At 39.9% G+C, this 15,795-nt stretch overlaps 2 protein-coding genes across 2 annotated transcripts in view; one reads left to right on the plus strand and one right to left on the minus strand.

Moving 5' to 3' along the window:
• The window catches only part of coro2ba (coronin, actin binding protein, 2Ba), a 51,007-nt gene extending 48,912 nt beyond the window's left edge, over positions 1-2,095 (minus strand). Inside the window, exon 1 of the mRNA XM_037694406.1 lies at positions 2,042-2,095. Coding sequence (XP_037550334.1) covers positions 2,042-2,056 — 15 coding nt within the window. The 5' untranslated portion in view covers positions 2,057-2,095. The remainder of the gene's footprint in view (positions 1-2,041) is intronic.
• The window catches only part of LOC119424126 (GRAM domain-containing protein 2A-like), a 975,280-nt gene that overhangs the window by 208,282 nt on the left and 751,203 nt on the right, over positions 1-15,795 (plus strand). The gene's annotated exons all lie outside the window — the stretch shown is intronic.

Here is a 15,795-nt window from a genome sequence, read left to right on the forward strand (position 1 = left end):
TCCATCCATCCATCCATCCATCCATCCATCCATCCATCCATCCATCCATCCATCCATCCATCCATCCATCCATCCATCCATCCATCCATCCATCCATCCATCCATCCATCCATCCATCCATCCATCCATCCATCCATCCATCCATCCATCCATCCAGCCAGCCATCAGTTCCTAGTTGATCATGTGAATATTCCATTGGAGGAAAGTACATGACTGACAGTTCATCAGTCATTCCTTTAGAAATTAAATATTTCTCAGCAGTGGTTGATCCTGATATAAAACCCTGGCATTCCTTCAATGCATGCAAGGTCTTCAATGGGTATTTTTTTTTATTGGAAATGTTAATTATGTTGGTAATGCCAAAAAAAAAAAAAAAAAGGCTACGAACTTTTAAACAAGTATTAACAAGTATTAATAACAATTTGTTGTGCTCTGGAGTTTTCACTAATTTCTTGTCAGTGAGTTTTTTCATTATTCCTATTCAAGGTTTGCCAAACAAACACCAGTTAACAGTCTCCCGGTCAATTAACTAACCAAATAAATGAGTTACATGGACTTTAAGTTCAGTGATTTATTTAAACAAAAATAACAAAAAAAAGGTAATACACACTGCATATTACATTATAAAACACCACATGTGTACTAGGCATTACAGCTAATTTAACTGCATGAGTATAAAAACGAATTAAAAATACAAATCGTGTCTGACAGTGAACAGGCCTTGCAGGACATCTCTCCCTCACTCCATCGGAGCTAGATGGGCAGGGCGGGTGGGGGCCTGTTTAGCCCCGTCAGCAGAGAAGCTGGTGTCCTGTATTCCATCCAAGGTGACTTTTCTGTTGTTGGCAGGCAGAGCCATGAAAACAACGCTCCAGACTCCCTCACTGCATTTCCCACACACTCATATTTTCTTTAGAAACCACTCAGATACCTGCTTTTCTACCTCTTTTTACATCCTTATGTTCTTCTCTTCCTTCTCCTTGTCTTAAATATCTCCTCAGTGCCTTTTGGTTTTGTCTACAGTGAGGCTAGCTCAGCGCAAACACACGAGCATCTGACCTTTTCCTCTTTCAGTTCTCACTGTGGAAATGGTCCACCAACGCAGCAGCTCACACACCTCCCACACAACCTCTCGCACAACTCTGTGAGCATCTGTCTGTAAATCTGAATCAGATGTTTCAGCCTGGAAACAAATTTTAACTCGAGTGTGAACGGTGCAGGTGTGTGACTATAGGATCACTAAATAGGCCACCGTCCCGTGTCTGCAGTGGGTCATCTATTCTGGTCTGGGTTAATTCTCTACACGGGAGTAGGTGTGCCAGTTTCCTCTCTGTGCACCTTCTTCTCTGGTAATTGATTAAGAGGATTCATCTGGTTGATGCAAGTAAAGCACAGCTAAACCACCTACAAACACATGGGTGCACGTGGAGACACACACACATCAAAACACAGCTGGTATCATCACAGTGACACTGCATTGTTAGTTTTACCTGTTAAAGCACACCAGTGTGACACATTGATCCTGAAGCTGCTGTAAAGTTGATTTAAAAATATCAAGTCTTGAAGCTGGAGTTTACTTTAAGAAGACAACAAAATACTGCTCGAGACTCCTATAAATTGTCCGACATCTTCATAAAGCCCATCAAATATGGTATAGTTTTTATAAATAACCATAAGTTAAAGCCACGTGAAACTAAAACTGCTATAAGCGAGAAAAACACCAAAAATATTGGCCCAATAATCAGTTTTTAATATTTAAAAACAAAGTAAATAAACACCTTCTTAAACAAATATCTCCAATATACATTGTTTACAAGGATATGATAGAAGTTTAGTCTTTTTAACAGGTCTGATGACAAAAAAATTGGAAAAAAGTTCAACCACTGTTATAATATGAACTATCTTGTGCCATTTGATGACAAACTAGTGCAGTTTTTACTAAATAACTTATTCTAGTTGCATCACTCAACACAACAGCTCTATAAATAACGTGCCAGTTTAATGAGAGAGTTGTTTTTTCTGGACCTGAAGTGGTTCTTACCTTTGTGACAGTCATGCAGAATCAGTGAGGAGCAGGGCCAGTGTCCCTCTCTGCTGCAGGAGTGGCAAAGTGATGAAGAGGAGAGGAGGGCAGCTCTGCTGAATATGCAGAGCAGAGAGAGGAGGGACCGACAGGTTAGCGTGTCCGGCTCACTCAGTGCGAAGGAGCTGATTCCTGCTGCAGTGAAGTAATGGCTGGCAGCCGGCGTGCACTTGGTTACTACAACAGAGCAAAGCTAGGACACACCCCTCCTCCCTCACCAACTGCTCCAAACACACAGATGATGCACTCAGAGTCTCCTCCTGCTCTGTCTCTGTCGCTCACAATATGATTAGTGCTGGGCTAATAGAGCTTATTGATGAGCAGGCAGGACTGCAGGAGGAGGAAGCTGCCTGGGACAGGAGAGGACTGCAGAAACACACAGGGAGGGAGGGAGGGAGCTGTGTCGCAGTCTGCTGCTCAGATATTGAGAAAGCTGCACGTCATCTGGTGTGAATGAACGTGTTTGTATGGGAAACAGTGACACAGGCTTTGAGAGGAAAGTTTAAAGCATTAAGCCCCAATAAACACAAGAAATGGTCAAGTTGTGCTTATTGGGACACTTTTCATGTCTAATTTATTCAGCAGTGATTAAATATAAAATCATCTTTACTGAAATCAACACACAGCCGTGTGGTCAAATTCTTAAATCACTCCAACAAATATGGTTTAAATAAAGAAAGCTGGACGTAGTGGCTTCATTTGTTTTCGTTTAACGCACAGAGCAGGTCTTTATCTAAAAGATGGTTTACCTATTTAGATTTAATTTAGCTCAGTTTGATGCATTTGCTTATTTATGATTAGACTTTAAGTAATTGCCAGCTCTATGTTAGAACCTGATGGTTAATAATGTTGGCTGTGTGCCTGCCATGGTATCGTAAAAGTTCTGATAATAGACGGTGTCTTCGTCTCCACAGAAGATATAAGTGTAAGAACAAAAGTCTCCATCTGTTCTCACAGTTAAACATATTGACTGTCTGAAAGGAGAATACAGACTAAGAGTCAAACTCAGTTCCTACGACTCATCTTCACAGTTGATTGAGACCTTTCTGTTTTAGCCTACTGTCTAAGTTTAGTGCTTAAAAACATACTTTTATCTTTATGTGGACTGTAAGCTTCTCCTACTGAAAAACAAAAAGTCTGAGCTTAAAAATATGGCAACATTTGTTTATTGCAGGCAGGATATACTAGTTTTCTGTGTTTTGTTTTTAAATCACTCGTATTACCGCTTGGTGCTCCCTTTCCTCTTAACTTATTGTCGTTTGAGGCCCCGGTCTCAGCACTTCCTGTCTGGAACAGCACTATTTCCTGTGTCTGTGTGCATATGATGCGTTATGGAAAAGTGACTTCAAAATGCACAAGATAGTATCTGGAATGGAAACTATCACTTAAATGTGTTGTCCAGTCTGAATGTTTGTCGAGTTAAAATAGTTTTGATACAAATATTAACTTGCCTTTTTCATTAACTTAAGGTTTGACATTTCTGAGGAGTTAAATGAACAGAAAAAAGACTGTCATTAATAGTTGATTTATAAACAACATGACTGTGACATCCTGCAGGAACTGATATAAAACGTACATGTCATGCCATCACACTGACTCGCTCATGTAATTCTCAAAGGTCCTGGATAAACCAAACATTTCCAATTTGCACTTTGAAGAAGATGTGGAAGAATAAAGTTGAATGTGTGGAGACCTGGAGACCTGAAGGAGCCACTATGTTCCAGCACACGTCTGCATATTTCTGTTTTTAAAAAGATCACTGAAGAAAAAAACATAGAAGTCTATGAAAACAACTGTGTATTAAAGTATAAACCATACATTTTCCAAAATAATTGCTTGATATGTCATTCATCTGAAGCACACAATGTAAATAAAGCAGCTCTCTGTCCAATTTAGGAAACTCAAAACACTTTACAACACAATCTGTGCCCTCAGTTAACCATCTGCACACGTTCATACAGCTCTGCATTACATCTCTACAAAGATAACTGGAGTTATATATGAACTAGTTATTATTACATGAGATGCAGTGAAGGGTCTTGCTCAGGGACACTTCCACATGTGACTGCAAATAATAGGTGGACTTGAATCTTGATCTCTCTCATTGGAGGACAATTGCACTAACCACTCAGCCACAGCCCCAATATGTCTGTTTGACATTAGATATTTCATTTCCTTGTTAGAGATCCAGGCTGTCTGGCTTCTCAGTAACAATGAAAGAGATCCACTGTGTTACAGTTTGCTGCCATCTTGTGGTCAAATTGTAAATTACAGACAGATGTTTTTTGTAGAAGTACATTCTAAATTCAAGTTCCTCTTTAATCACAACACAATGTGTTAAATTGCTTTATAGTTTAGGTATTTTTATAATTAACATATTTCAAATTAAAAAATATAAAAATATCCATGATCAAAATTAAATTCATAACATATGTTGGTGGCACAGTATTCAGTTTGTAGACCCATTGCTTCTCAGCAAGAAGGTTGCTGGATAGAATCCCGGCTGGTGGACTTTCTGAGTGGAGTTTGCATGTTCTCTCCGTGCATGTGTGGGTTTTCTCCGGGTACTCCGGTTTCCTCCCACAGACCAAAAACATGCATGTTAGGCTGATTGGTGACTCTAAATTGTCTCTAGGTGTGAGTGAGAGAGTGAATGGTTGTTTGTCTCATTTGTCTCTATGTGTCTCTGTGATGGACTGGAGACCTGTCCAGGGTGTCCCCCGCCTCTCACACAGTGATAGCTGGATATGGGCACCAGTGACCCCATCAACCCAAAATGGAAGAAGCAGATTAAAGATAATGGATGGATGGAACTTACACGAAAGCAAAGCTTAAAATCTCACGTATAAATAAGTACATTTACTATCTGAATATAATTACAGTAGTCTTATTTTGAAAATGCATAATTACAGTAATCATTGAGAGGGTCAGGCTCATAATATCAATTTTAAGTTACTTATCACGTGCACTATTAATAAATAATTAAATTAGCTTCTGATGAGGGGAAGCTTAAAGTGTCTCAATTATAGTTTTTTTTTTTTTTCATCATTTTTGCAAAAGAATTACCACAAGGCTTTGATTTTTATCACTGTGTATTCAAACTTTCTGTTTTGTCCATCAACAGAAATTGCACTCTACTTTAGGAGTCAGCAATGTTTGTGTCCACGAAGCTAACAGATAAAATTAGCTTAGCATCTCTTGCTCAAAGATCCACCATGGGGCAAATGAAGGTGGAGGCAGATATGCTTCACTTTTTCCCACCCAAATTTTATTCCCTGCTCTGGAACCTTCCAATCACAGGTTCTTTTTCTTTAACCTCTGCACCATGTTGTAAAATAAAACGTTTTGCCACAAAGATGGAAGCATAACCCTGGGTACATTGAAGCATTAGATTTACTCAAAACTGAAGCTCAGGAGGCAGAACGCTGAGTGAAACACCTGAACTCAACTGTTAACAGGTGGGTCAGCGTACTGTGGCTCATCTTAGTGTAAGAGCTTGGACATTTAAATCAAATGAAAAAAAAAATTGATGAACAAAAATCCAAAAGTGTCTTACTCTCGTGGAAAATAAATGAAATCCAAAACACCAAAACGGATGAAATATTTTTCTTGTCACCGGCTGCTCAGCGCACACTTTTCCTATCGTGCTCGCCAACTGCAGAAAATTCTTTTGCATGCTATAAAATCCTCGTTTAAGTTACACAAACACACGAGCGACTGTCAGAAGACCACACAGTTGTTAAAATATTCTTGTGTAATCATTGTTGATGGCAAGCTGACACTTTAAGGTTAAATGTTCCGTTTCGCAGAAGCTCGAGCTTTTACAGCCTTCTTCCACAAACAAAACGTTCTACTGCCGTTAGCTTCAATCTGAACAATTCACGTCAGGAGATTTTTGGGGTAATAGGTGCTCCAACCTTCCAACTAATTTCTCTATTTATCCTGATGCATGCTCAGTAATCCAGGTAGAAAAATCTAACAGAGTTAAGTCAGGTCACCTGCACGGATTTAAAATGAAAATTGTTGAAACGTTTCGTCTTTTATCCAAAAGACTTCTTCAGTCTGAGGAGCTGCACTAAACCCAGTCTCATAAATAACACCTTCTCATAGTGGATCAACCAGTTTGCTGGTGACAGCCAGAACTCTCTGTTCACATCGTAAAGGAGGACCATCAGCTTAAAAGACCAATCGTTCTCTGAAGGCCGCTTGCTATTCACAGAGGGTGATACTAGCAATAACAGCATTGTAAGAAGGTGACAGAATACGGAGGCTCCGCCCCTGTTTAATGATGGACAGTTTCTCTTCACAAAGCTGGCCTCCTTCACTCCTTTCTCAAACCAGCGGCCCAGCACAGAAGATCATCACCATCAGGCCAGGACTCATCTCCAGGACAGCAGTCACTCGTTCAGGGATGAAGATGTTCACATCCTGGATAGAGAGGAACGATGGTTTGAGAGAGGAGTAAAGGAGGCCATCTTTGTGAAAAGAAACTGTCCATCATTAAACAGGGGCGGAGCCTCCATCTCCTACTGACACCTTCTTACAATGCTGCTATTGCTAGTATCACTCAGCCCTCTCTGTGAATAGCAAGTGGCCATCAGGGCATTAACGATAAGTCTTAGGCTGGTGGTCCTCCTTTATCATGTGAACAGCTGCTTTTGGCTGTTACCAGCAGACTGGTTGCATAGTTGCCACGTCCACTTATTATAAGTGACTTTAGGCTTTTTTTTTTCTAAAGTCGCTTGTAAATCTTGTGAGTTGCGTTTTCTTGGGCTTGTTTTGAACGTGAAGTTGCTTATTTGGGCTTGACTTTCTTTCCAAGTGAAACCAGTTGATTATCTCCCAGCTCCGCACAATAAAGCAAAAGATGAGTGGTAGTAGGTAGTTTGTCCCTTCCACGCCCCCGTTTCCTGTTTATCACTCCTGCCCAAGTTGACGTGGCGACAGGTGCACACATAGACAAAGACGTCTGTGGGCGCCTGCCCAAACACTCATATTGTGGCTGACCACTAGGGGGCTCCACTCACACGGAGATGACTGTTTTTAAAAATATGTAGAAAAAAAATTACATATGCAAAATGTATTTTTTTATCAGAACTTAAAAGTATGTTAGTCAAAGTGTTTTGATGTTGTTTATGTGTAATGTCACAGTAAATGTATGTTTATACTGTTTAAAAACGGCCTGTTTTTCACAATGTGGTGGGTTGCCAGTTGGGCTTGTTTTGGGCTTGTTTTTTATAGACTGGTTGCTTGTTTCTATCGCGAGATCTGGCAACACTGATTGATCTACTATGATAAGGTGCTATTTATAAGACTGAGTTTAGTGCAGCTCCTCAGACTGACGAGGTATTTTGGATAAAATATGAAACGTTTCAACAATTTTTAAAAAAGCCGTCCAGAAGATCTGACTTAACTTTGTTGAATTTCTCTATTTCTTAGATTTTATTATTTTTTTGTGGTTGTTGCTTTGCAGGTTTCCTGACAATGGAGGAAGTTAAGATGAGAACAAAGATGATTATGACATGCCTGAAAGGTGTGTCAGGGTTTTATCCACCGCTGCACGGTATTTGGGGTGCACCCTGAGCAGATCAACCACCAGAATGGCCACGTTGACACCAACTCACCACATCATTTCCCCTCACTAAAACTGTTGCCCTAGTGGAACTTTTAATACAGGGGGGCTCATATTTCGGCTTCCCCAGCACGGCTCAGTGTTCTAGCCAGCCGTAGTCTGCACAAAAACCACTTCCTCTGACTAAAAAAAAAATAAAGTGGAAAGAAACAAGAAGAACAAGAAAAGAACGGTGCACGGAAGAAAAAAAAACGTATTTACAAGCAGAGATGCTGATAAAAACCCCCAGAGACTGAGAGAGAGAGAGAGGAAAGTAGAAAGGAGAGTGATTGTGGTTGAAATCAGTCCTTGCGGCCCGTTCAATCTGGAGTCTTCCAGATTCCTCACAACAAACCGTGTGTCTTTCTTGTGTGTGCGCTGCTGATGCATTACACAGTCACGAGTAAACATTTCCACAACGGCTTCCCTCAACGCACAAACGTCTCGCCTCCTCTTTAAGTCAGTTTCCACTGGTTTTTGTTTCATCCAAGTCTCCTCTCCAAAATGCTTTCCCTTCCCAGAGCCTCTCATTTTCTCTATTTTTTCACCTGCTGGTCATTGGGGCAGATTTACAGAGTCCCTCCAGTCCCGGGCGTTTTCTGACACTGATTCATGCCAGTGTCAATGAGGGATGCTTTTAAGATCAAAATTTTCACATCATTAGTTTTTTATCCACATTAAAAATAACTTTTAACAACCACGCTGCTGAGTTATAGATATTTAGATTTATAACGGTACTAGAAGATGAATATAAGGCATGAGACAAATCAGTGATTTAGGGTTCAGAGTTGCTCCCATTTGGAAAATGATCCAAAAGATGAGGAACCAGATGCACATATTTATTCTTCCTTTAATTCTTTGTCTGTGTCATTGTGTATCAGCCTCCTCACTGATGCACATTCACCGTCTGGAAAACAACACATACACATTCAGTGATGATGGCAGCACAAAGGCCCAACATGTGGTAGCAGTTAAATAAGCCTTTGCGATCCAGTAGACCTAAAATAAAGAAAAATAGCTGCAAACACAGTTTCTAGTCACATTGTGACAGAAGAGACACTCTGCGCTCCATACACTTCATCAAATACGGATGAAATGTGCATTTGTAAAAAAAAAAAAAAAAAAAAGTATAAAATCCAAAACTGCATTTTACACTTTTATTATTATTTTTTTTACAATTGCCAAGAACGATATATATTGTGCCTCATTAAATTCAGTAAGCAAGAGAAAAACACGAGCAAAACTTATAATTCCCCCGAGGAGCGTTAGCTTCACCATTCCAGTCAGTCGGTTGGCAGGAGTTGCAGATTTTAATATTCCTTTGGTCATCTATGTTCCTTCTGATGACGTTCAAGTGTTTTATGTTCAGTTTAATTCCATTCAAGGCCAAGTCAAGAAATACCACACTGGCACTTTGCAGATTTCTTACGTGGTTCTTTAAATCTCAGGGCTTTGCACTGCCATGAAAGCACCGAGGGGAATATGTGTGCAGTATGTTAAATTCAACTCAGGTGGTGATAAATCTGGAAGATTTAGAAAAAAATCATAGTATTTTTTTTGTTTGCTCTGATTAATAAACATTTTATTGCAAATAATATGGTTACTTTGTGCTTTCAATACCAATACTTTTACAGATTACAGTCAATTACAAGTCAAACATCGTATAAAAACAATAATCTTTGCTAAATCTCCCCATTTTCTGCTCACCAGTAGAGAAACATTTTAATTTGACTCTTTCCATTGACATAAGTTGACTGAAGACGTTCTTGTAAAACAAAAACAGACAGGGCGTTATCTGTTGGGTGGTCTAGGTGTCTTCAAAGCAGCACGGATGGACTGGGGAGCTCTTGGGTCTAGTTCTAAGTCAGAAAGTCTTTCTTCAATCAGTGCAGCTCCCATCATTGCTTACACAGCTCGATGGCTGGCCTGAAGTTTAACTCCCAGCTAAGCACCGACAGGCTAAGGCTTATCTTAAAGAGCCGTGGAATGCTATGAACCTTCTGCTGAGGTCTGTCTGTTCAACAGTTTCACCACGGTGAAAACAGAAACTCTTGGGTCACATTTCTGGTTCCGCTTTCAGGTTCTAAGGGCCACGTCACTTACTTGATTCCTCAGATTCACTTGCAGTGGCTTCTGTCAGAAATGATTTCATGATATGATGTGCATTTTTTTTTTACAAATTTGTTGGACAAGCTTTTTTGTCTAAAAAGACTGCCTGATTCAGAAAGGGAAGATACGGGTGATGATGTATGTGTGTTTGTATGTGGGCGTGTGTGTGTGCTCATTTATCAATGGATAAGCAAAATAACTTAGTCAACAAGTGGACAGATTTTTATAAAACTCAGAAAACCATCATTAGAAGTACATCTACAACTACTTTAAGTTAATAGCCTGATGCATGCTCAATAATACAGGTAGAAAAATAAAAAAATAAAAGGTAATTCTGGTCCTCTGGACATTCAAAAAACAAAACAAAGCAAAACAAAAAAATGTAGAAACGTTTTGTCTTTCATCCGAGAGACTTCCTCATTCTGAGGAGCTGTATTCAGCTCAGTCTCTTAAATAGCACCTTCTCAGAGTGGATCAACCAGTTTTGCTGCTGACAACCAAAACCAGCTGATCACATGCTCAAGAAGGACCATCAGCCTAACAATGGATCATTAGCACACTGATGGCTGTTTACTATTCACAGAGGGCTGAGTGATAATAGCAATCACAGCATTGTAAGAGGGGGACAATTGAACCCAGAGGCCTCCACCCCTGTTTAATGATGGACAATTTCTTTTCACAAAGATGGCCTCCTTTACTCCTCTCTCAAACCATCGTTCCTCTCTGTCCAGGATGTGAACATCTTCATCCCTGAAAGAGTGACCGCTGGCCTGGAGATGAGTGTAGACCGCAGAGTCCTGGCCTGATGATGTTGATCTTCTGTGCTGGGCCATCCTTTTGGCCAGTGGCTGTTTAGTTTCCCCGATGTAAGACTGATCACAGCCCTCCTGACACTGAACAAATCATCCAGAATTCTGTCCAGAGGACCAGATTTACTTTAAGCTAACTTAAAAATAAGGCTGTTAACGTTAATGCATTGATGCATACAATTAATCTTAAAAGACTAACTCGTTAATATTACATAATACAGATAGATCCATTACTATATATTTACCAATGTTCCTTCTAAGCTGCGCACTTGTGCAATCACGCACTGCTTGCACATTCTCTGTGCACAAGAACAGCGCAGCGGTCTCTACAACCATTCTTAAATATGTGCAGAGTAAAGGAAGACCCCCCCCCCAACAGACCTGTGTCACGTGATTTATCGACAACAGTAGTTCACGAAGAGGTAAAAAAATTAACCAATGAAATCACAGGCGAAATTTCATTCCAGCCAATCAGCGTCTTCTGGAGTTTCGGCGCTACCAAGGAATAATATATGGCACTATGGATTTATCACTGAAGTTTATGGCCGTACGACATCAAACAAAGGTGATAAGTAAGCTAATCCCACGACTTGTAGCCGTTTTTTATCAGTGTTAGCTAACAGTAGTGCTTGGTGTACAATATATCTGGATGGTCAAAGGAAAAGTTTACAAGACAGTTGTGAGACCAGATGTTGTGTGGTCTGGAGACAGTGGCATTGACAAAAAAGACCGGAGAAAAAACTGGAAGTGGCAAAAATGAAGATGTTGACGTTCTCCTTACGAGTGACAAGGATGGATAAGATTAGGATTGAGATCATCAGAGGTACAGCACAGGTTGAACAACTGGGAGCTAAAGCTAGGGAGGCCAGACTGAGATGGTTTGGACATGTCCAGAGGAGGGACAGTTGGTATACTGGTAGAAGGATGTTAGAAATGCAGCTGCTAGGAAAAAGACAAAGAGGAGATATAGTATGTGGATGCAGTTAGAGAGGACATGGAGGTAGTTGGAGTGAGGACAGAGGATGCAGATGGATGCTCAGATGGGAGCTTGTGTGTTTGTCCAGACTTATGAAAAATTAGAGGGAACATTGCTGTTTATGTTTTGATCACATAGATGACACTTAATGAGACATATGAGTTAACATTTATAAATTAATATTTGAAACAAAATGACTTCTGTAAACCTTGCTGAGTATGAAAACCTGGAAAACTGTTTGGTTTGAGACAATAAAACATTTTCTTCAACATTTGATGAAAACCTGCATATTTACATTTAAGCTTACAAAGTTAAGCTAGTGATTAATCAGATTAATCACAGCCCCAGTGTGATTAATCTGATTAAATTTTTTTATCGATTGACAGCCCTACTGTACTTAAAAAACACAAAAGAGGCCACAACTCAGTCAGTTTTACAGATACTGAGCTACAGTTTGATGTGGTAGTAGCTGAGAGTCATCTCCATTTTTTTCTCTTTGGTGCTAACAGATTGTGTGGGACTTTTTTAAAAGACTTTTTCAATAACTATCTAAAAAGATTAACTCGTTAATATTACATAATGCAGATTAATGCATTACTATATATTTACCGATGTTCCTTCTGCACTTGTGCAATCGCGCACTGCTCGTACATCCTCTGTGCAAAAGAACAGCGCAGCAGTCTCTACAACCACTAGTCTGTCAGCAAACTAAATCTAATCTAAATCTAATGAGCCACTAAATTAATTTTAATGAAACTTTCAGAAAGTAATCAGTGAATGTACATCTACAACTTATTAAATGTTTGCATCAGTCCAATGAAATTAGCCACCATAGCTAATTGACCTTATGTTATATACAGTATATTACTATTGGTATGACTCAGTTCATTTTACAGATATTGAACAAAAATTTGGTGAAATCGTAGCTGACTGTGTTCTATGTTGTCAGTTCTACACCTTCTTTGCTAGGATCGACAGGTTGAACACAAACACACCGTCAAGGGCCCCTTGTGATCCCACAGACACTGCCTTCCAGGTGACACACACACAAGTCCTGAAAGCTTTGAAGAAGGTTAACCCCCACAAGGCTGGAGGACCTGATGGAGTTCTTCCCAGAGTTCTGAAGGCCTGTGGGGAACAACACTTGGAGTATATGCTCACATCTTCAACCTGTCATTATCCCAGACCCCTGTATTTTCAAATCCAGCATCATCCTACCAGTTCCCTAAAGTCCGCAAGGAAAATACGTTAGAAAAGGCTATGGCGTCGTCCAGCGGGTAGCGGCCCACCACGGAAAAACACTCCTCGGCACTTACCTTAAACAAGGCTGCTCGTCTCTGCTTCTCCTCGGTGAGGAAGAGCTCACCGGGACAGCAGGAGGTTGGTGTGTTGGAGACCCAGGCATCCTTAGCAAAAGTTGTGCCGGTCCAAGCTGGACATCTTTTCCTTCTTCGTTTTTCTGACAATTCTAGCTAGCTGGCTGAAGAAAAAATGGGAGCTGATTGCCCGGTCTCACCGTAATTTATACAGACCGGGGATGGGGCCCACACAGCCGGTGGGCGTGGTCTAAAGATTTCAGTGCTGCACGGCGCGCAAAAGGGATAAACTCAATAGCGATAGCCTTAAAGGGCGAAGCCTATACAAAATAGAACATAGTTGTTAACATGTTGCAAAACATCTATCATTTCTCAACATAGGTGGATCTTAATTTAAATCTCTGCCATAAAAGCTGGTGGGAGATATGTATTTTTTAAGAAAAGCTAGACCTTTAATTTATCCATATTTTTCATTTGCCAGACTTGTTTTGGAACTGCAAAGGATTGATTGCTTCCTGACTTTCTTGATTAATTTTGATTGAGCTGGTATGCATGCAGAATCTGATTAGAGCCAGCCGTCTGAACCTACTGGCGTGTTTCTACCAGATGGAACAAGTCACACAGTGTTGTTCACAGTGAGGTTTCCCTTTATTTACGGTGACAGTTTAGGTTGAACTTCTTCACACCAGAGACACTAGATCTTATTAAAAACTCTGAGAAAAATGCAAGTCTGTCACAGATACAAATTACAAAATCAAAACTCTACTCCACGCACTCTAATCTTCAGTTTTGTTCTTAGGTCAAGAAGGAAAACCATGAGCATACTTTCTAAATATGTGTAAATTAATACCTAAAAAAAATAAAACAACAAACAAGTGAAAGTTTCTAGACTTACTCAATTCTTAAAAATTTGTTTTGTTAACCAATAAACAAGAAATATGTTTTATGAAGTACATTTTTTAAGTGTGTTTGGTTACTGAGACTTGCCCAAAATCATCTGTCAGCAATCAACTATTTATTTTGTCATTGTGCTTGTCTGTCATTAATTCTTTATTTTATAGCAGCTAGATTCTCATATAAAGCCCATCTGTGTAGAAACAGTGTTAATAACAAACATTTGAAGCTCATAGAGAAGAAAACCACACCAAGGCTCACATTCTTGCTTGGATGAGCATAAAAAATGATCATGTAATTGTCTAAATGTGTGTGGGTGTCTGTCACTGGCTGATTTTCACTGATCACAAAGGGCTGATAAACTATAAATGGTGAGAAAACTCCATCCATTTATTATCTTTACCTGCTTCTTCCTTTCCGGGTCATGGGGGTTGCTGCTACCCATGTCCAGCAGTCACTGTGCAAGAGATGGGGGACACCCTGGACAGTTTGCAAGTCCACTCAACCATTCACACTCACTCAAGCCTAAAGACAGTTTAGTGTTACCAATTAATCTAACATACATGTTTTCTTGTCTGTGGGAGAAATCACATGTGCACATGGGGAGAATATGCACACTCAACTCATAAAGGTCCCTGGTCTTTGATCTGGCATCTTACTCGATGAGAGGCAGCAGCTCAACCAACTGCTCCACCATGCCAACCATGAGAATTCTCAAAACCTCTAAAGCTCTAAGCATGTGACCAGAGATTTAAAGCAGAAAGATCAGCATGAAAGTGAGGTCATGTTGGCAGACAGAAGTTTAAGAATGGACACAGCACTCATAAACTGCGTAATCACAGTCATGTGATTTGCAGATGTTGGCATGCACAGTCAGTGGACCATATTTACCTCTTGAGAGCAGAGGAAAGGCTCAGCATTCAGGAAGCATGTGTACCACTGGATGTGTGCTGTCCTCGAATAGTAAATCAATAAGCAGTGGGAGTCGGTGAAATAGTTTTAACGTCCGTGTTGCTACTGCCAAGTAAACATGGCATTCTTAGGATACCAGCAAATTTGATCTTTAAGAGTTTCATGTTGCTCTGCACTTGTTTTGCAGCATCAAGTTTTTTCAGGGATATTCATATTTTTAGAACTACAACTAATGTTTATTACATTTTTTATATATTTTTTAAGTTACACCTGCCAAGGCTGTGGTTAGTAAGAGGTCTGAACCCAGAATGTGGACGGACACCAGGAATTCAGAGAAATTACTAAAATAATTATATTTTAAATAAAATAAAAATGCTTATGTAACAAAAACTTACATAAACTCAGGAGAATTATCAAGAATGCAAGGTACTCCAGAATATGACATAAAAACCGATAATATCAGATTGATGTGGAAATGAGGACAGAGGGAATAAGTAGGCTGAGGGTAATGAGTAGATGAGAGATAGCTGTGATTGAGGGTACAGATACAGGTGGAGATCGGCGTGGCACGATGACTGGAAAAATACTGAAAGAGTAGTGGCTTGTGGCACGGAGGAACTCAAGGGAACTAAAAAAAACAACCAAAAAATCATGAGTAACAAAACACAAGGATCACAAAACATAAATAAACTCACAAAAAAAGCACAAATCCTGGCATATTGTGTGAAGCCAGGCTCTGTATAAGGAGTTCATTAATCCAAAACATGACTGTTGATCTTGATATGTACTGTATCTCTGGTTACTATTGCTACTTTTTGTTTATGAAGCATGTTAAAACAATCACAGCTGCAACAAAGTGCTGTGCATGTAACATCAAGAACATTTAAGCCAGAAAGGAACAAAACAGTTAAAACAGTAAGATCAATAAAATAATAAAAACAGTAGAGCAAGTTTCAGGCTGTACCAAAAGCCAGGGAATAAAAATCCATCCATCCATCCATCCATCCATCCATCCATCCATCCATCTATCATCATCCATCCATCATCCATTCATCCATCATCCATCCATCATCCATCCATTGTCC

The sequence above is a fragment of the Nematolebias whitei genome, chromosome 2, assembly GCF_014905685.2.
Source record: "Nematolebias whitei isolate Nwh7 chromosome 2, NemWhi1, whole genome shotgun sequence".
Taxonomy (NCBI): Eukaryota; Metazoa; Chordata; class Actinopteri; order Cyprinodontiformes; family Rivulidae; genus Nematolebias; species Nematolebias whitei.